Source organism: Tauraco erythrolophus, chromosome 6 (genome assembly GCF_009769465.1).
Source record: "Tauraco erythrolophus isolate bTauEry1 chromosome 6, bTauEry1.pri, whole genome shotgun sequence".
NCBI lineage: Eukaryota > Metazoa > Chordata > Aves > Musophagiformes > Musophagidae > Tauraco > Tauraco erythrolophus.
The window spans coordinates 18,423,095-18,444,016 of NC_141470.1; the positions used below are offsets into that span (position 1 = coordinate 18,423,095).

Sequence of the window (20,922 nt, forward strand, 5' to 3'; positions counted from 1 at the left end):
TGCATGATATGGAATACTAATTGGCCAGTTTGGCCCTCAATCTTAAGTTCAGGTACAAATCGTAAGGAGAGTCGTGGACCCCTTGTCCTAGCTATGCTCCCCCCTTATCCTGTTGTGCTCCTGCACACTGGCAAGAACATGGCAGCTGAAAAGTCCTTGAGACCCCAGTGCCATCTATAAACATCAGTGCACTATCAGCATTCTTCTCAGAGTGATCCTCTGAGTAAAACCAAAACACGGAGCTCTTCTAGCTGCTAAAAAGAAGAGCTAATCCTGGTCCCAGCTAAAACCAGGACAAGTTCATAAAGGCAGCTACAGGCTATGCTGACTGTGCAGGAAAGGTGATAAGGAGGTGAGGAGCATACGCATGGGGAAATCTGCAAATATATAGGAGCTTGAAAACAGCGTTCCTACTTACTGCATTTTTTTGCAGTATGAGAATAAAACAACGCATTTTAAAAGTACATAATAAAGATGATGGCTAACAGGAAATGCAGTATGTGGTGTGTAAATGACCCATTTCCTGGAATCTATTGGATTTCAGCTGTTGGCCTGTTACCTGTCTTTCATGTGCTGGCTCAGGACCATTTCACAATTGTGCTTCCTACCTGACATTGATCCTAATAAAGAAATCTATATGACAAGACCCACTGTTAGGCTGAACTTCATAGTGACTGAATAAGTCTGTTCCCTGTCCAAAATGTGGTAAGAAACACTCCTTGTGACTTTTTTTTTCCGTCGACTTGTGCTATTCAGTCTCCTTGTATCACAGACCTTCAAAAAGCACTTCAAAGTACAGGTGTTTTTCATGCTAGTTCCCCCTGTTTGGACTTAAAAAAAAAAAAATTCTTTTGTCCTTCAAATTTAAGATCAGTAATGAAGACGTGTAATTCAAAGCTACTTGTTTTGGTGTTTTGGTTTTTTTTTTTTAACTGACTGTGGCTGTTCTATTACATACAAGTCCTTTGGGAGAGAGGTCACATGTTCACTATGGATCCATATGTATCTAGTTTCCAGGTAAAGGTGAAAATAAATTGTTGGGTTTTTTCTGTGGTGGTTTTTTTAATTTATTTTACCTGTTTCAGTGAGCTGGAAATCTGCAAAAGTTTTTCTTCCACTGCTATAATGAACATTATTTGAAGCATGAGCTTAATTTAGTGTTGAGGTCACTAGTTTCAAGGAAGGTTTAAGGCACCGACTTAAGCTAAGGGTTTAAAAATAGTGTGTTATGGTTGGTGATTTCTGACAGTATAGTGACTTCACTAGAAATGTAATTATAGTTCCTTAAGGGAAACTTCTGGTCAGTTGCCTATTGGGTGTACCAAGAATAATGTTCCTAGGATCATGATTCTCATTGTGGAGACCAAGATTTGGTTTTAGAAGTAACTTGGGCACTTAAGAGCTTACGTCATGTTGTAAATCAGTTGCTTTAAGGTAAAATAAAGGATTTCAAAAAGCAGCTTTTGTTAGAAATGAAGTATTGAATGTTCCATGTTTCCCATTTGTGTGCTAATTTACCTTTTACTGTCATAATTATATAGCCATGTACATTTCACTTAATTAGGTATTCTAGATATTTAGGAATGTTGGCATTTTTATAGGTTGCTGCAATACAGAGATAAAGAGAACAATGCCGTGGAAGTAAGATTGATAGCTGGACAGTGTACATGCTGTTCCAGCACTGTTCAGAAAGGAACATTATGTTGCCTAGATGCAAATGAAGATTCTTCTTTGTCTAGCTTTCTTGTGTGAATTTGCTTTTTCTTTTCCTTCCCTACATGATACTGACCAGTGTGAAATCTTTTGTTAATATGTGAATGTAAGCGCTCGAAAATGTTGGAAATGCTGAGTGTGAGAGCACAAGGTATTCAATGTATGTCAGTTTTCAGCTCTTTATTTAGGAAATCTATATGGACTAGCAGGAAAATTGTAATGGAAACTGTTTTTTTTTCTTTGTAACAAAAATATGAACAGTTGCTGTTCTGTTTAGAAAACAAACTGGTTTTAGACTAGTAAACATTAAACCCTTTTGTGGAGCCATGGCTTTGTTTTGCTTGGTACAGAGCAGTGCTTAAGACCACCACAAGCTTTTTAGAGCTGTGTATGTGGCATCAGAAAATTAAAAACAAATATGAAGCAATAGAATGGTGGCTGGAGAGAGAAAAAATACTGCATCTCCCAGGAATGTTTCTAGAACAAGCTTTTTGAGAAAGATGGCACAGAACTGTCTATTGTTAAAGGTATGGTAGTTGCATTGTAAGCATCTCCAATGTAATGGCTTCTGTTGATTGTTCTCTTAATTGTCTAAGTGACCTATTGTTTCTGCAGACTGCTTGCTACTCCTATTTCTCTTTCATCTTTAAATTAGTTCCCTTAAAAATGTGCAATAATGGCAGAAGTATCTTAAATATTACACTCTGTATATATATATGTAGCCCAATTATGTTTCAAGTCTATATTTGTCATCTTCCAAAATAGTATTTTTCAGTATTTTGAATTCATCTGGATATGGTTTTGTCATGTTCCAAGTTTGGAGGCTGAAGGATGAGCAACTGTCTCTTCAGTGGCTTTATTTAAGCCTATGAAAGAATTCAGCAATGATCTTGGATTGAATGTTGTCCTGGTTTTAGCTGGGACAGTGTTAGCTCTTCTTTTTAGCAGCTAGAAGAGCTCCGTGTTTTGGTTTTACTCAGAGGCTCGCTCTGAGAAGAATGCTGATAGCAAGCTGATGTTTGTGGTTGGACGTGAGACTCCAAGGACTTTTCAGTGTGCCGGAGTGCAGAAGCACGGCGGGATAAGGGGGGAGCATAGTTGGGACAAGGGGGACACGATTCCCCTTGTGATTTGTGGTGGAACTTAAGATTGAGGGCCAAACTGGCCAATTAGTATTCCATATCCTGCAGCGTCATGCCCAGTATAAAAGTGAGAGTCAGCCGGAAAGAAGGGCTTTTTGCGCTTTGGCTCTTTTGCCACTTCTGCTTGTTTGTGCTTCTGTGCTTTTGCTCTATTGCCGCCCCCCCCCCCCCCGCCCCTCTCTATTTCGGGGCCTCGCGTTCGTCCGGGATTGCAGCTTCGGGACGAGATGGGCTTCGCATACGAGGGGGTGGTGAGCACCTACCCTGTGTATTAAATCATCTGTATTAAATTGTTCTTATCTCAACCCACGGGTTTCCCGTTTCTCCTTTAATTCTCTCCCTCATTCCTGGAGGGGGGGAGGGTGAGTGACCGGCTGTGTGTGGGGTTCGGCCTAACCCGCAACAAATGTGAAGACTAAAAGCATTGTTTGTGACATCTGAAGTATGCGTGTTTGCTATAGTTAAAATCAGACCATAAGCAGGGCCTTTGTGTGCTTGTGTTCGACTAAAACCAGCGTGCAAACAGTTGAGAAAGACGATGGAAGGTGTGATGAGCTGTGCGCTGTTCTGTTGGTGTCTGAGAGGCAGATTGGTGAAGATTTTGAGGACCAGTTGGACTACCGAAGACCCAGATAAAGCCATCTGTTTAGACTTTTTTCACTCTGAAGACTGTGCATTCCGTTTAGCAAAACATAGGTGAAGTATGTAGCCTGACGCATGGACTTCTTGTGTGCTGTGACCCAGGAGCGCAAGGAAGAGTGGGTGAACCGAAGAACCACCCAATAAACCACATTGTCTTAAGAAAGAACTTAAGAATAGCCAAGTAATAGCCTGTTCTGCTAACCAAACTCTTTCTAGAAAGAAAGTCTTCCAGTTCTTGGAGAAGGGTTATTTAAATGTAAGAGCAAGTGAATTTTATGTAAGATCTCACTGTCGGCCTTGTTTTTGTAGAAGTTTCCTTGTCCAGGGTCATTTGGTACTGTAGAGCAGGGCTGTAAGCTTCTTGGTTGCCTGGAGCTCCGATGTGTGAAACTTTTGAAAGCCTTAATTTGTGAAACTACAATTTATTGTTGGTGGTTACAAGTACCAGCCTCTAACGTATTTACTGGTTTGCTTGTACCATAGGAAACCCACAAGCAAATCTCTTTATCTTCTTATTCAAACTGTAGACTTACATGCATTATGTTTCTAAGCAAAGGAGCACCTAGTTGAGTATTTGTATACACTGTCTAGTGGCAATCTGATGCAAATGATTTCTGAAAACGTGTCAGTGACTCATTTGCACCTTGGTGTAATGAATGAAAACCTTGTCAGTTAGTGACTTGACCTGAAAGTGGTTTGCAAATGCTCAAAATTTCATTGAAAGTTTGGATTTTTGACTTGAGTGTGCTGCTGTTGGTACAGGTGGTGGAAAAATACTTATGAGTTTTACACATGTAGACGTGCTCTCAGTCAGGATCGCATTTACGTGTTCTCCCTAGGGATGCTGAAGTTTAATAAACGATGCTGTTTTACTATAATTAGAATAATTTCCCATACAGTATATAAGTTTGAAATGAGAGATGCTGTACAAAGTGCTGAATCTCAGTTTTGGTGAAATTGAATTCTAGGCAGGAAAAGATTTGCTATCAACTTCCAAAGATGACTTTATTACACACGTGGATTTTGGTAGTGCAACTGTAAACTTCATAGGCTGCTTATTGAAAGGATGAGTGGAGAAAGAAAGAAAACACATGTAATGTTTTCTGGAATATTCTTACCCAGCTGCATCTGTGTGCAGATTTCTTTCAAGTATGCTTTTGCTTCCTTTCTCTAGCTAAGAATGTAAAGGTAGAGGTTGAGAATTTTACTCACTGGAAAAAATATCTGCATTTCTTATTTGTAAGGGGTTTACTGTGAGAGACAATTATCTGGGTTTTTTGTAAGGGTTTTACTGGTATCTGAGACAATTATTTGTCTCAAATACAGTGTTAAGAGTACAGTGCGTTCTCATAAATCACTGTTTTATGCAGTGCTTTATGATCATGAATATGCAATAGAGTTTTACACAAGGCAAAACTGGGAGAGAGATGGACTCTCAAATTAAAATAAACCAAGGATAGAATCCAGTACTCTTGTCTCTTAATCGTATCATTGCTTAGGTAGCTAATATTTTGGTTACCTTCCTTTTCTTGTTGTGGGTGGGTTTTTTTTTGTGTGTTAGATAATTTTGAAGTGATACCAGAATGAGCTGTGAACAGGAGGTAATCATGAGGGTCTAGGGAAAAGGACTAAGAAGTGAGCATGTCTGAAAGACTGGAAACAACCTTTTCGCTCCTCCCTGCTTTCCCCCATTTCGGTGAGGGATATACAGTGATGGCACTTTCTTAACAATTATTAGTCTTTCTGTAATCTTAATATTCTCTATTGCTTTTGTTAGTATATGGAGGTGCGTTAATACAAGTGTTCTGTTTCTATAACACAGTAATAATTTATAATTTTAAGTAAGAATTGACCTTTCCTGTGTTTTTAATAATGCTGTATAAAGAGCATACTAAGTATCTGAACGCTTTAATTTCTGGACAGCAAAATGGTTTTCACAAAGGAATTGTATTTCCTTGCATGAAAATATTTTCTTTTTTGCCAACACCAATAATGGGTATCACTTTTCTGCTCTTAACATCTTCCCTTTCAGTGTTCTCACTCATCTCGCATTTGTTTAAGGACACACCAGGGTGTGCGTAATAGCAAAGTCAAGCTGTGGTTTTGAAATGTGTGGGCTTGCTCTGTCAGTAATGAATTATTTCCTTTTTTTAAATTAAATCATACATGAGAGATCAGCATGAAGGCTGACTTAGTGTGAGGGAAATGGTGCTGCAGCAGAGCATGCAGAATTTACGTGAAGCTGCTGCTTGTCGTTTAAATGCACCCCAGGTTTTGGGGGGATTTTGTCAAGTAAAAAGTAATTTTTCACGAAATCGAGCGGACCACATCAGTTTTATGCATCTGTTAATTCAAGATTTCGCTTGATGTTATAAATCAGAATCCGTTGTCCAGTCTGTTTTACATGCCCTGTGTAATTTGTTTGACTCCACAGTCCAATGGAAACCTTGTAGTTAGAAGCTTCACTTCAAGAAAATAATGCACTTTTGTTTTTATACTGATAGGGTTTACAAAAAAAGTTCACTCTCTGGGCCAGTGGTTTGATAGCAACCTTTCATCTAATTAAATATTCAATATTAGGCCTTAGTCTGGAGTATCGGACTATGTTACAGAAAATAATAAAATGGATCTTTGCTAGAAGGCAAGGGGGAAGCCGCACTGCTTATTCAAGTAGTTAAATATTTCTTCTCAGTTTTATCCTTACTTGTTTTTTCTGCTGTACTAAAAATTCTGCTAATTCTTACTGTTGTAAACATGCTACTACCACTTTTGGAAAAGCGTTCTTGATAATGTGGCTTTCACCAATAAGGAGAAAATAAGTGAAGGCAAAATAAAATTCCACACAGATATTTGATAGGAACGGATAGGAAGGGAAATGTACATGGAGAGGCATTTTTAATCTGAAGTCATTTGTTTTAAGCAAAGCGTTTTTCTTTAGTACTCTCCATGCAGTCAGGTATATTTTTAAATTCAGTGTTGTTATTGTATATTAGTGCTTTTAAAGAGCTTAATTAATCTCTTTTTCTTCATGAAGAATATCATGATGAATACTGAAGCACTAATGTTAAAAGAGCTTTCTGTACTTAATTAGTAAAGTATTTTAATGTGGTTTTGCATTAAAATGAAAATAAATTTTGGAGTGCTGTAGTGTATTTGAATAATAGAGGAAAATTTAGCAATGCAGCATATTAAGCCATCAAAGTTTTGTGAGCCTTTTATAATTCCGTTACAAATGCGAAATAGAGATATAAGGGACATATAAGAAATGTAGCTATATTCACATTTCTTTGGATTCAGATTTGTCAGTGGGCTCATGTGTGTTTGATAGCTGACTTCATGACGTAGGACAGACATATACTTCAACAGACCGCTCCATAGTGCTGTGTATTTCTGTTCCTGTCCAAATCTGTTTATAAGTGTGTGTAGATCTACTTTTTTTGTTAACTGGAGAACAACCATTTCGTTTCAGTTCTGAAAAGATAAAAATAAGGAACTTCAGGTTCGTTTTGAGAAAGAAATGGCCAGCTTTTTAGTAGAATGCATCATACGAAGCATAACATTTAAGATGTGCCATGTATTCAGATTATCTTTAACAGAGAACCTGTCACCTTTTATATGTCTTAGTTTACCTGCTAGCAAAATTAAATTATTAATATTCAGCTCACAGGTTTGTATCTTAGAGATCTCATTGCAATAATTAATTTTGAAGATGCTAATGCACGCTTAAAAAAAAAAAACACCACAGCACAAAACCCTGAAGATTATTGGGGTGAAAGCAAGAGTGCCCCACAGCATCACGGAGAAAAGACATCAGGTATAATTCTCTTTCCAGATGGCATCCCTACAGGTGAGGCAGCAGCCTGTGAAATTACATTCTAAATTACACTACAGATGAGCACAGCGCACTGAGCAAAACGCTTTGGTATAGGTAATAAATGACTTGATTCGGTACCATTGACGGTTTGTGTAACTTACAGGAATGCTATAATGAATTGGGGGTGGGGAGGGGGGGGCGGGAGGGAGATAGATCTGGGAGGGGAGAGGAGAGCCAAGGGTGTCAGAGTGGAAAGGTTGCGGAGAAGATGATGAGAATTTAACTATATTTCTCATGAGAAGGTGTATCTTCCAGCTGTACTTAATACACTTGATTGACAGACGTTGTAGATGGTGGGCATTTTAGGCAGGAACAAATAAGTGAAGAGCTGATCCCTAAAAAAATGTCACTTTGTACTTCATGACTGTTACTGGTAACTACTGGTAAGATATATCCTAGAGGTCACATTTAAAGTACTGTGAAAACAACTCATTTTCAGTTGAAAGCATCAGAAAAGAACTTTTATGAACTAAACACATTCTATTTTTAAAAATGCAAGAATAAGAATAAAAAAAGAAAACTGGTTCCATTCTGTGCTTTTGGCTTGCTGTAGGCATAAAATCATCTCTGCTTGATGCAATTGGAGCTCTTGGCCTTTTCAACCGTTTTGCAAAGCTTACTAAAAATCATCGCTCACGAAGTGGTAGTCTTCATTCCGGGACTCGTTCTAAGGACTTCATAAAGGTTAGGCAGTAAAGAACAGGCAATATTTGGAAGAAAAGTGTCCAGTAGAATTCTGTCCCGTTACCAGAAGAAACAAACTGAGAACAGGGCATTTCTGTTGTTTTCATACTATTGTTCTTATTGAATACAAATGGTTTTCTAGTTTTGTTTTTAGTTCTGAAGGCTGCAGTGTGGATGGTGATGTTCATAAGCAATTCTGAACTTGCAGCGTTTTTTGTTCTAAGAGCCTTAGGCAAAATAAACATCCAAGGTGGCGTAAACTTGAAGTAAACTTGATTGGTCTTAGCAGTGCAGTTCCCACACAGTGCTGTTGATCTTCAGTAGTGCGGCATGATGACTTCAAAAATAGAAAATAATTTAAATAATAATTTTTTTAATATCCCTTTAATTGTACAAATATGGAAGCATAGGAAAGATGATGCACAAAAATTTTCTTAGCGTTGCTGTGTTTGGTTACTGCTGACTGGACTTGTAGGCCTGCAGGTCCAAAGTCTGGACTTCCAGTTGTCTTTTTTATTCTTTCCTATGGGCAATCAGTGTATAAATCAAGCCATATGGCTAAGCTGTACTTCAGGCAAAATGAGAGGATGCTAAGTGAAAATCCAACGTGTATGCTGGTATGATCTGTCTTAATTGATCTGATGTTGCAAGAATGTCGATGTGGATGAAATTGTGTTACAGTATTCAGCAAGAATAAGTATCATATCCAAACTTGGAAGATGGGAAGGGTGTAAAATCAGTAAATCAACTGGAAAACAAAGGGCTATATATCTCAGAAATTTGCATTTTACTTAGAAGTAGTTGAGAAATTGAATGTTACATATAAAATGCTGCATTGTGTGTAATACTGCTATATGGTTTTAATATTCCAGAAATGTTTAATGAAATAAATTTTTTTAAGTTTAAAAAAAAGTTTGACTCGATTAAGGTTACAATTAGTTATTCTAAACAACTATAGCAGTATGATGAACCTGCTATAAAATTAATCCTAACACTAAAAAAAACCTGCTCAAACCTAACTCTATGCATTTTTACTCTGAGAATGTTTTGAGTTCAGGTGCTGCTAAATGATGTAGAACATCCAGAGAGCCCATGTCTTTGGTATATGATTTATATCCACCTGTCTTTGTGAGCATTGCCCAAGCTGGTACAGGGCACCATGAAGTTGCAAATGTGAAGTAGCAAAGATGCATTCTACTTGGTGTTTCTCCCACAATAATTTCAATGTTAATTGCAGTTCTAAGGGGGAAGGGATTTTCTTGGGGTTTTTTTTGTATGGCACCTCAGAGTTATTACTATAAAATCAATATATACAGCTTTTCACTTGGTTTGAGTTGAATTTCTTTTTATGTTGTAGGACTTGATCAGGTAATTGTTGGCGTAGATTGGATGTTTGCCTATAATTTATTAATTTAGTAGGTGCTAGATACTTGAAGTTTGGGAAATTAAAGATCATACTTTATGTAACTGAAGTTTTGAAGTGACAATGCTGTTGTTGAGAAATTCACCGAGTGCTGGCTCTTTTTGAGGTGTATGGGCATATAAAGTTCTTAAACTGTGTTGATAAAGTCTTAACCTGTAGATTGATTAAATAGGCTACATAAGAAGCATAATGATTTCTAAATTCTTTCCCTTTTCTATAAACAGGGTTATTTCCTTCTCTTTGAGTCAATGCTGGATTCTGTCATCTACGCAAAGGACAAGTACCTGGTAGAGGGAGGCTCAGGTTGGTGTGCGTAATTCTTTTAATAAATTTAGCTCTGGGGGGAAACTAAATGAACTCGGAGACTCAGAATAAGCTATGCATGGATGAGAAAGTTGCCAGTCTAAATGAAAAATGTTTCCATTAGTATGAGCTTCAAGGCATTAATTTACTGTATGGGTAATAGAAGAACATTAGATGGGGTATCAAGGTCTCAAGTTAATGGTGTTTTTAAGAATAGAGGGGATTATTTGTTCTTAAGTACAGTCTAAATTTTTCCTCCCTGCTTCATCCCACACATGTGGGCATTTGTTTTACCCTGTCGAAATCCCAGCATCTGCATAACTATGAACAGAGCAAAATAAGTTCTGTTCTGTAAGATGTGGTACTGCTTGAGTAAGCTACGATGAATTAGAGGAAAAGTGGATAGGATGTTTTCCTGCAGGAGGGAAGTGTGGGGAAGACATAGTGTCAAATGCAAGAAGTCATGTGAAATAACTAACAGATTTACACTGTTTCAGTCCAGCATATTTATTATATCCTGGTGGGAATCTACCCTTTTTCTTCCTGGTTGGAAGGCAGGGAAGTGACAGAACAAAAAGGTTTCATTTTGAGGTAGAGTTCTTCTATCCTTTTAAGTAGCTTGGGTAGTGTCATCTTAAGCAGCATTTAAATGCCTGTAAATATTTATTCCTCATGTGATGTGGTTTTCTGCATGAGTTCTGCATATACTTTATTCCTTGCGCTTAATTCCTTTGTCGGTATTGTATTTCATATTGACCTTTTCAATTGTAGCCATCAGTCTGGGTTTTTTTTCCCCTTTTGTGCTAACCATGCACATAGTTAGTTTCACTACACTGACTTAATGATTGGATTAATGACTATGTAACAGTGCTCGCTGCAGTGCTTCACTTTGATTGCAGTGAGCTTTTGTGTGCTACAGAGTGCAGCAGAAAAAAAAAACCAACCAAAACACAAAACCACCAAACAAAAAAAACCCACGTTTTTATGCAATTGTTCAACATTCGCTCACAAAGCTGAATATACAATTATAAGATTACTGTTCATGCATTAAAATATTTAGAAGCCACTTAAACAGCATGACTGAACAAGAGCTTTTTTGTTTTCGGTAGTTTAGAATAGTCCAGCCAGATCTGGAACACAGTTACAGTGTACTGTATAGGTATATGCTGATAATTTCATATCACGATTTGGGGACATCCCCTAAAATTGTGAGGAATCATTTTATGTTTAGTTACTACTACCAAAGCCTTCTGAAAAGGGCCAGAAGTTTTTTGACCTCTGTTGAAACTGCGATAGTATCTTGTTCTCTAGGCTCTGTCTGTATTGTTGTTAAGTTTAACAATGGCTTGAGCCTTCCCAAGTTTCCGTTTCCTGGTTCTGCCCTTATCCTTTGTGGTCTCAGAATGATCTTGGACCTTTATTTGACTTTTCACAAAGCATACAGTAGTATACAGTTGCCGATTGCTATGGCCAGATTTTAAACAGAAAGCTGTTTCCTTAAAACGTTTGCAATTACTACTCCTCTGCCAGCGTGTATGGCAGATAAACGGCTGTGCCTGAGATTCATGCTCAGCAGTCAGCTTGGCAAGAGGGAGCTTCTGCACTGTGGATGAATAGCAGTAGGACTGTGGGCACGTCCAAATTCAGACCAGCCAAAATTAAGAGCTCATTCAGAGGTGAATTCTTACCACAGAAACTCCTGACTGCCATAAAGCTTAATTTTGTCTCAAGCCACTTCGTACTACTGAGCCCACGATCGCTATTACAGGGACTGGTTGAAAGCTGAGAAAAGCGATAGAAGCTGCTGCAATTTGACCACATCTTTCTGTGATGGAGCCGGGAATAGAATCCCAATTTCTAGATTTGTGTTCAGTCAGTCATATCGTCGTTACTTCAATTTAGCCTACTGGCATGCTGAAGTGGATTATGCCAAACTGTCTAGGGTAATGTGTACAGTATATAATAGCTTTATTTGGGAACATAAAATTCTTACTGCCCAGGACCCATCTGTTTGTTCTTTAGAGCTGTTACTTGCTTGAGTATAGGTTTTTTTGCATACACTTGAGCGCAGCACACATCGGTGAGGGGTGACATAGATAAGGCAGGTGTCATTCAAAATGTAATACTGTTTACTTATTCACGTCAGAATGATGATGGTGTTCACTTCGAATTATTTCTGTATATCTGGAGGATTGCTGCCTTACCCTTCAGCGTCCTGAAGTTTGTGAGGCATTGCTAAGGGATAAAGGATTTCCCATCGTATTCCGTTCACCACGTGAGCTGTTACTAGTGACAGATGACTTCTGGGCACTGAGTCGAGAAGGACACAGATGGTCAAAACGATAAATCTCCGAGAGCATTGAGGAGTACGTGCTTTTGTCTGATCAGCGTTTTGTTCTTCTCACCTGTGGGAAGGAATAATTGTTAAATTATAGGCTTAATGAGAAAAAAAAGACAAGTCTGTCAGGATTGCACAGGAAAGTGTTACAGGGTTGCAGAATGAGCAGAGGATTTTCAGGGAAATCGAGGATAATGGGTGAAATGGCAAATAAAATTTTAAGCAGATGCTTTTAAGTATTTACAAAACTCTACAGCATTTAGATGATCTAGGTGGATGTTTAAATAACATGCTTACATTTCCAGTCAAACTTCAATATAGCATAGGGTTCTGGACATAGGTGGGTTAGTAAATTTGGAAGTTAATGTATCACTGTAGTCATTTGCCTGTGTGCTGTTGGTGGAACAGATTTCTTTTTGTGAAGTCTGAACAGGCATTGTCAACTTCCTGGTTGCTATTGATGGGCTAAACTGAGAATGCAGATTACGTTAGAGCCTTAGTGTTCACCTTTTTAGCTCCTTCTAAAGCACTTTTGTATAATCGATCATAAATTCCACTGCTGATTTAAGGATTTGCTGTGTGGACAAAGATTTAATAAAAACTGATTATGAGCCCACTCAAATATTTCACGCTTGGTAGGCATGGTAAACTTTTTCCTCTTAACACAATGTCCCAGAAACGTGGACAGGAAGATTATAAAGTAATTGATCACTCTTTGCTGTAATTTTCATTTTCATTTACAGCTGCAACTAGGGACATTTGGACTCTTCTCATCCCTCTTGAATGTTCTGGCCATACCCCTTGCATCCCATGAAGAACGCTTCCATGAAAAATATTCCTTCAAAGGCTATAGTCACTTGATATTGTCTTATGTTTTACACTGTTGTTTAATTTAATTAGTGGCCGCTCTTGAAGGTTTGAAACGCTGGAAGGTAAAGCTGAATATAACGCAGTTGTCACACTAGTAAACAGCAATATGAAAGCTTCAGGAAATTGAAATCTCTTATTGATGGCTCCAGAAACTACTTTCAAATACTCCTACTACCAGATGTTGATTTTTGTGCGTGGGCGACAGCTGTCAGGTGTGCTGGAACCAAAGGATTTGTTTCAGACAAGACAGTTTGAATGCCTTCCTGTTTTGATTCTCATCAAACTGCCTTTTTACTGTTCAGTTAATTGTAGGCTATTCCTGGGGAAACCTTCTGGTTTGAGTTCTTCATCTGCAAAGCAGGGATGGTGATGGCTTACTAATGGGATTCCAGTTTAAGCTTGCTGATATTTATTTATTTATTCTGTTTTGAACGGTCATAAAGTGAGAAAAATGACTGTTCATATTTTGTATAAACTAATCATTCCAAATGTAGGAATGGTTGCTTACTTCAATGTCTTCATGTAGAGAGGAAAAAAAAAGCCTATTTAGAGAAGACTCTTCTTCATCATTAATATGTATAACATTATTTCCTTTAGTCGAAATCTACTCTTACTATATAAAAGGTCTGATTTCAATTTACTGTTTCTGTCTTCAGTGTTTTACAAGGCAAAAAATACTGCTTTTCTGACTTACCGTGCTATAGCAATGATTTCTCCATACTCATTTTGATAAGCTACAATTTCAAGCAGAGCTGAAGACAAAATTAATTTTACAGTTCACCAGATTCTGGGGAGGAAAAGAGAAACTTAGCTTTGGTTTCATTAACAGTGCTGCCTTCATGTATCAATAAAAAATAAAATAAGATGTTTATTAGTAGGCACTTTGCTCTGAAGCCAGATCAAAAGTTCAACGTAATGTGGCTTTAAAGGCTTTAAAACTCTAGAAACAAAACATGGGAATGTCTTTGTGGAAAGAAACGTAGCTAAATATAAATTGAGTTTCTCTTACTGTTTGATAGTGCTGTAGACAGCCATGTTCCTAGCAGCTGTTCTTTGTGTCTTTTCCAATCAGTAGTGGATAGACACTGCCAAGAGATTGACTGGTTCTGCTGTTGGCAGCTGTTAAAGAATATCACTCTTCTGCTACTATTTGGAAAACCTGTAAATAAGTACTTGTTCTGAAGATGTTCTTGGGAGTAGGGAGAGCACTAATGTGGAAGATAGTGTAAGAATGATAGCTGTCATCCTAGAACTGGAGGGGGGAATCGATGACTAAGTTCTCTTCTGTCTGTTGTCACTTCCATACTCTTCAGATGCAGATAGAAGAATGGTTATTCTTTTCTGGTACCCAGAAATAGTATTTCAGAGCTGATAAGAAACAGGAATAAAACTCTTGAGTAAGATTTGCTCTCTTCTGAAAATAAGGTCTTTTCACAGAGGTTTCTTGTTATTGCAAAGCCCTCACCTGCATTTTCCTTTGGGTGTTTGTCTACAGTTATGTCATATATTTTAGGGCAATTTCTGTATAGAATCCAGGGTAGAATGTTCCAAATTAATTTCTTCAGTTACGAAGTTTCCAGTTGTTTCCCAGTGGTGGGATTCAACTACAGGGATATTTTTGTCATGAACAGTAAGTAATGTTACTAGAGTAGTGTTGGAAAATTAAGTTCCAGTGTCTAATCTCTTCTGTCGACAAATGAGACTCCAGAAAATAAAATAGCAGAAAAAGTGGCTTGTCCAAGAGCTGAAAAGAGTTATTTTATTTGCTCTTTTAATATATTAATCACTTAAAGGGAAAAGAGAAAAAATGAAATCCTCTTTATGCATGTCTGAAATAAAATTTCTCTCATCTGTCTCTGTTACAGTTTATCCTGACATTTGCACCATTAGTCTGGTAGCTGTGGGGGATATGAATAAACATGTGGACAAGCTACTTTTCTGGGACGATGTATATGGCTTTGACATGTCTTGCATGAAGAAGGCTGTAATTCCAGAAGCTGTTGTGGAGGTGCTGGATTCAAACACACTGATATCCACAGCCTGTGTCATTAAGGTACTATACTTAAAATTTTACTAGTCAGATTACAAGTTTCCTTTTTTTAATGAAGGAGGGGAAAAAAAAATACATACACACGCGATACAAAGGCAATAAGGTTCTTGGTGTTAAAACTGCAAGACTTGTATTAATTTATTTTTTTATAAAGTTTGAGCTCTTAATAATCTTCCCATATTTAGATTATTCTGTTATACGTTTTCTTTAATCCAAACCCAAATTTACTTGCATTTTAGTAAATTACAAGATGTGTAACTGAAATTTGAACTTCACCAAGAAAACCCTGGAATATAGCATCTTTTCTTCTAATTTCCTTCCCTTCTCACCTCAGTGAGTGTACTGAGTTGCAGGGGGGCTTCCTACCTATTTCTGTGTAAAGCTAGCTGGCTTTAAAGATCTTTCATTGGAGGATCACTCGCTATCACCCATAGCTTTATCCAACAGAATGACCACATCTAAAAAGGCAACAATGGTTTCTGCAGTACTCATTGAATTAATTTTGTGCTTACTCTTCTGTGTTGCCTTTTCTATGGCAGCTTTGTGATGAGGAATGTCAGCAAAGCTGGTAGTGATTGATATGAGAGAACATCCACATGATATGTAATTCCACAACACTGATTGGTTTGAAATGCTCACAGTCTTTGTTATTAGTTATAATTTGAACAATTCATATCCAATTGAGATTAGGACTATTATAAGGAAAGTTTTGGGAGGTTTTTTTGGTCACAATGTTATTTTAATTATTGTTCATATAGTTACTTTTCTATTGTAAGGCACTTAAGGCAGTAATATTACTGCCCTTCAGTGGAAATTGCCTGTTTACTAAAGAGGTAATTTCTATTTAAATGCATTCCTATCCTATTTTTACATAGAAGAAAATGAATTTACATAATTCATCACTGAACTTCATACTATGACTGAGGGTAGTACCAGTCTCTTCCAGCATAGAAACTACTTGCTGTGGTCAGTCATCCTGCCCACAAAAGCAGTAGCAAGTGAAGTACAGTTTTGTTGTTAAGTATGTCCTGATTTAACTTAAATAACTACTTTGGCCTTCTTGTGCATCACTACTTCCTTTTTTTTCTTACTGTTTTTTATATTTCAGGATTCTTTATTTGTAGATGATGAAGTCATTACAGATGTGTCTGATGTTTTATTCTCTGAGTTTGTTGACTAGACTCCACCTAGAGTCAGTCAAACAGAATTCCTAAGGACACCTGTAATAAGTTGTGTGAGTTGAAGCTTTTAAGTGTCTGTTTTCCTTGAGTATAAGGAAGGGGTAGAGTGACCAGCCCAATTGGTGAAATATACTTTGTAGACCTGTAGTTATAGGGAAGATGAATTCCACCTATAGTGAATGAACATGCACAAAACAGAGGTACTGAGATGAAGAATCTGAGTCTGTAATTGTTAGGCATCTGAGATGGGTTGGATTGTGCAATGAATGAGGCATAGGTGCTTTTCTCGCCTGCCCTTTTTTTATAACATTTTGCATGTTCTGGTTCAAGTGGAAGGTAGTTGAATACTTCTTGCAAATAGAATCATAGAATGCTTAGAGTTGGAAGGGACCTCAAAGATCAACTCTTGATCTTGCCATGGGCAGGGACACCTTCCGCTACACCAGGTTGCCCAAAGCCTCATCCAACCTGACCTTGAACACTTCCAGGGATGGGGCATCTAAAACTTCTCTCGGCAACCTGTTCTGGTGCCTCATCACCCTCAGAGGAAAGAATTTTTTCCTTAGATCCAGTATAAATCTGCCCTCTTTCAGTTTAAAGCCATCGCCCCTTGTCTTATCACTATATACTCTTGTAAAAAGTCCCTCTCCAACTTTCCTGTAGGCCCCCTTTAAGTACTGGAAGACTGCTGTAAGATCACCGGGGAGCCTTCTCTTCTCCAGGCTGAACAGCCCCAACTCTCTCAGCCTGTCTTCACAGGAGACGTGCTCCAGCCCTTGGATCATCTTTGTGGCCCTCCTCTGGACTTGCTCCAGCAGTTCCATGTCCTCCTAGTGTTCGAAACTGCAGAGCTGAACGCAATATTCCAGGTGGGGTCTCACGAGAGCAGAGTAGAGGGGCAGAATCACCTCCCTCGACCTGCTGGCCACGCTTCTTTGGATGCAGCCCAGGATACCGTTGGCTTTCTGGGTTGCCAGCACACATTGCCGGCTCATGTTGAGCTTCTCATCCCCCAGCACTCCCAAGTCCTTTTCCTCAGGGCTGCTCTCGATCCATTCTCTGCCCAGCCTGTACTTGTGCTTGGGATTGCCCCGACCCACATGCAGTACCATGCACTTGGCCTTGTTGAACTTCATGAGGTTCTCACAGGCCCACCTCTCCAGCCTGTCAAGGTCCCTCTGGATGGCATCCCTTCCCTCCAGGGTGTCCACAACACCATACAGCTTGGTGTCATCTGCAAACCTGCTGAGGGTGCACTCGATCCCACTGTCCATGTTGCCGACAAAGATGTTAAATAGCACCGACCCCAGTACTGACTCCTGAGGAACACCACTTGTCACTGGCCTCCACTTGGACGAGTTTGGTATACAGAAAATGAAGAACATCTAACGTTCTCTAGATTAACAGCTGCCTGGATAAGTTGAGTTCTATCAGTTTGTTAGGCAAGCAAATAAATTAAAACAACATGTGTAAAGTGTTGGTAACAATAACTATAAATTTGATCAATGCAGTCTATAAGCTGCTGTCATTTTTAGAAGCAAAATGTTTTACTGGTAATGCTCCATGTCCCTTTTTAATATATACTGTCAGGAGCAGTCACTGTCCAGCTCAGGTGTATGTGCTTAGCATAGCTTGTCATCATGCAGCATTTCACATAACTGGTAATACTTAATGATTTTATACTCATCTCTTCTCAGTAACAGTCATGGTTTTCAAAATAACCTGAAGTCAATGCATGAGCTCGTTTGCCGGAGTTACAGTACGATGTAGTAAAATTAATGAGTTGAGCTACAGTGGCATTATAGGTAAATTGTTTTAATCAATAGCCATTCTGCAGAACAAATGGGTTATATTTTTGAGGGAAAGATTAAAAATGTTACAATTTATCATGTGGTTATTACAGAAGATATTTTTGTGTGTTTGCTCAGATTAGCTGCTGCTTGTTTTGTGTAGTTTATAATGTAACTTTTCAGAAAGCAAAACATTCCCTAAAGAAATGCAAGACAGCATCAAGAAGTATTGATTTAAAATGTGTATGACATTTAGCTTCTGCAGTATATGACGTTCTCAGATAAAGCATTTTAACTGAGTACATAAACTAAAGAACTTCATACAGTGAAAAAATGTGGTGGAATTTTTATGAGCAGCTGAAAACTGAAACTTGCTACTCTTTAAAAACTCTGATTTTTTTTTTTATATATATATATAAATAAAAAATTAGAATATCAAAATGCAAGTTGCAGTTTGATTTGGCAGTGTTCATAGATTCATAGATTTCTAGGTTGGAAAAGACCTTAGAGATCATCGAGTCCAACCGTCCCTAATCCCCATTAAACCATATCGCTAAGTAGCTCATCCACCCTATTCTTAAACACATCCAGGGATGGGGACTCAACCACCTCCCTGGGCAGCCTATTCCAGTGTTGTTGTTGTTATCCTGGATGCTGTTGTTTTGTGTTAATTTCAAAATAGCAGAGCAGTTCTGTGCCTCCTGTGCTTTTTCTCCTCTGATGTTTCACACACTGATACACCACATGGTTGTGCTGCCGTTCAGAAGGACATCCATAGGCTGGAGATGTTGGCCAATGGGGGTCCTCTCCAAAGACAGTCAAAGGGCAATGCAAAATCCTGTGGCTAGGGAGGAAGGAATAACTCCACACGCCAGCAGAGGTTGGGTGCCTACTGGCTGGAAAGCAGCTTTGCAGAGAAGAATTTGGGGGTCCTGGTCAACACCAACAAGTTTACCATGAGCGAGCACCACACACTCTTGTGGCAAAGGCAGCCAACCAGCCTCCTGGACTGCGTTAGGAAGAAGGATCATCACCAGTAAGTAAAGAGAGATAAACTTTCTCTTGTACTCAGCACCAGGAGGTGGAACCAGATTTCTCAGTGGTGCTCAGGGACAGGACGAGAAGCAACAGGTGCAGACTGAACTCCAGGCAATCACCTTGAAACATCAGGAAACGTTTTTTTTTGCTGTGAGGGCAATTGAACAGTGGTAGAGGTTGCCCAGAGAGGTTGTGGAGTCTTCATCCTTGGAGATATTCAGAAACTGTTTGGACATGGTCCTGAGGAGCGTGCTTTAGTTAACCCTACTTTGAGCAGAGAGGTGGACCAAGTGATCTCCAGAGGTCCCTTTCAACCTCAAATGTTTTATGATCAATATGAAACTCACATTGCAAATCAAAAAAGCCCAGTTTTAACCCATGTCAATTTCATACTGTAGTTTACCATGTGGCTACATGAACAGGGAGTAAAACAGGTCAAGATGCCTGTGAAAGCTATTTAATCTAAACAATGGGCAACTGTCATAAAGAGCAACTTTCTTGAACAGAGTGAGCTACTATATCTAGTTCCATAGCAGGGCACAGGCAGTCCAGGAGGTTCCTGGAATGCGTGGACAACAACTTCCTCCTGCAGGTGATAGAGGAGCCGACAAGGAGGGGTGCCATGCTCGACCTTGTGCTCACCAACAGGGAGGGACTGGTGGGCGATGTGACACTTAAGGATAGCCTTGGCTGCAGTGACCACGACACGGTGGAGTTCAAGATCCATGGGGCAGCAAGGAAACTATACAGCAAGCTCTGTGCCCTAGACTTCAGGAAGGCGGACTTCGGCCTCTTCAAGGACCTGATGGGCAAAGTGCCATGGGAGGCGGCCCTGGAGGGACGAGGGGCCCAGGAAAGTTGGTCCACATTCAAGGAGCACCTCCTCCAAGCTCAGCAGAGATGCATCCCGATGAAGAACAAGTCGGGCAAAAAGACCAGGAAGCCCGCGTGGATGAGCAAGGAGCTCCTGGACCAACTGAAAATGAAGAGGTTAGCCTATAGAGGGTGGAAGCGGAGACAGATAGCCTGGGAGGAATACAGAGAAGCTGTAAGAGTGACCAGGGATCAAGTGAGGAAGGCTAAAGCCCTGAAGGAATTAAATTTGGCAAGGGATATAAAAAGCAATAAGAAAAGCTTCTATAGGTATGTAGGGGACAAAAGGAAGTCCAAGGAGAACGTAGGCCCTCTCCGGAAGGATACTGGTGCTCTGGTTACCCGGGACATAGAGAAGGCTGAGGTACTCAATGACTTTTTTGCCTCAGTTTTCACTGATAAAGCCTCTTGTCTTACTGCCCAAGCTGTGGAAAGAACTAGCAGGGACTGTGAGGATGAACCACCGCCCACTGTACTTGAAGAGCAGGTTCGGGAACATCTGAGGAACTTGAAGGTGCACAAGTCCATGGGACCTGATGAGATCCATCCGCGGGTCCTGAAGGAACTGGCGGATGAAGTTGCCAAGCCACTGGCCATTGTATTTGAGAAGTCGTGGCGGTCTGGCGAGGTCCCCGATGACTGGAAGAGAGGGAACATAACCCCCATTTTTAAAAAGGGGAACAAGGAGGACCCGGGCAACTACAGGCCGGTCAGCCTCACCTCTGTGCCTGGCAAGGTCATGGAGCAGATTCTCCTGGGAACCATGCTAAGGCACATGGAGAGCAAGGAGGTGGTGGGTGACAGCCAACATGGCTTCACCAAAGGCAGATCGTGCCTGACCAACTTGGTGGCCTTTTATGATGGGGTGACAGCATCGGTGGACAAGGGTCGACCAATGGATATCATCTACCTGGACTTGTGCAAAGCTTTTGACACTGTCCCACATGACATTCTTCTCTCTAAACTAGAGAGGCATGGGTTTGATGGATGGACCACTCGGT

General features: G+C 39.5%; 1 protein-coding gene across 1 annotated transcript in view; it reads left to right on the plus strand.

The window, feature by feature from the left end:
* Positions 1-20,922, plus strand: part of PRMT3 (protein arginine methyltransferase 3) — a 69,419-nt gene that overhangs the window by 24,743 nt on the left and 23,754 nt on the right. Inside the window, exons 10-11 of the mRNA XM_086612896.1 lie at positions 9,703-9,781; positions 14,855-15,042. Coding sequence (XP_086469022.1) covers positions 9,703-9,781; positions 14,855-15,042 — 267 coding nt within the window. The remainder of the gene's footprint in view (positions 1-9,702; positions 9,782-14,854; positions 15,043-20,922) is intronic.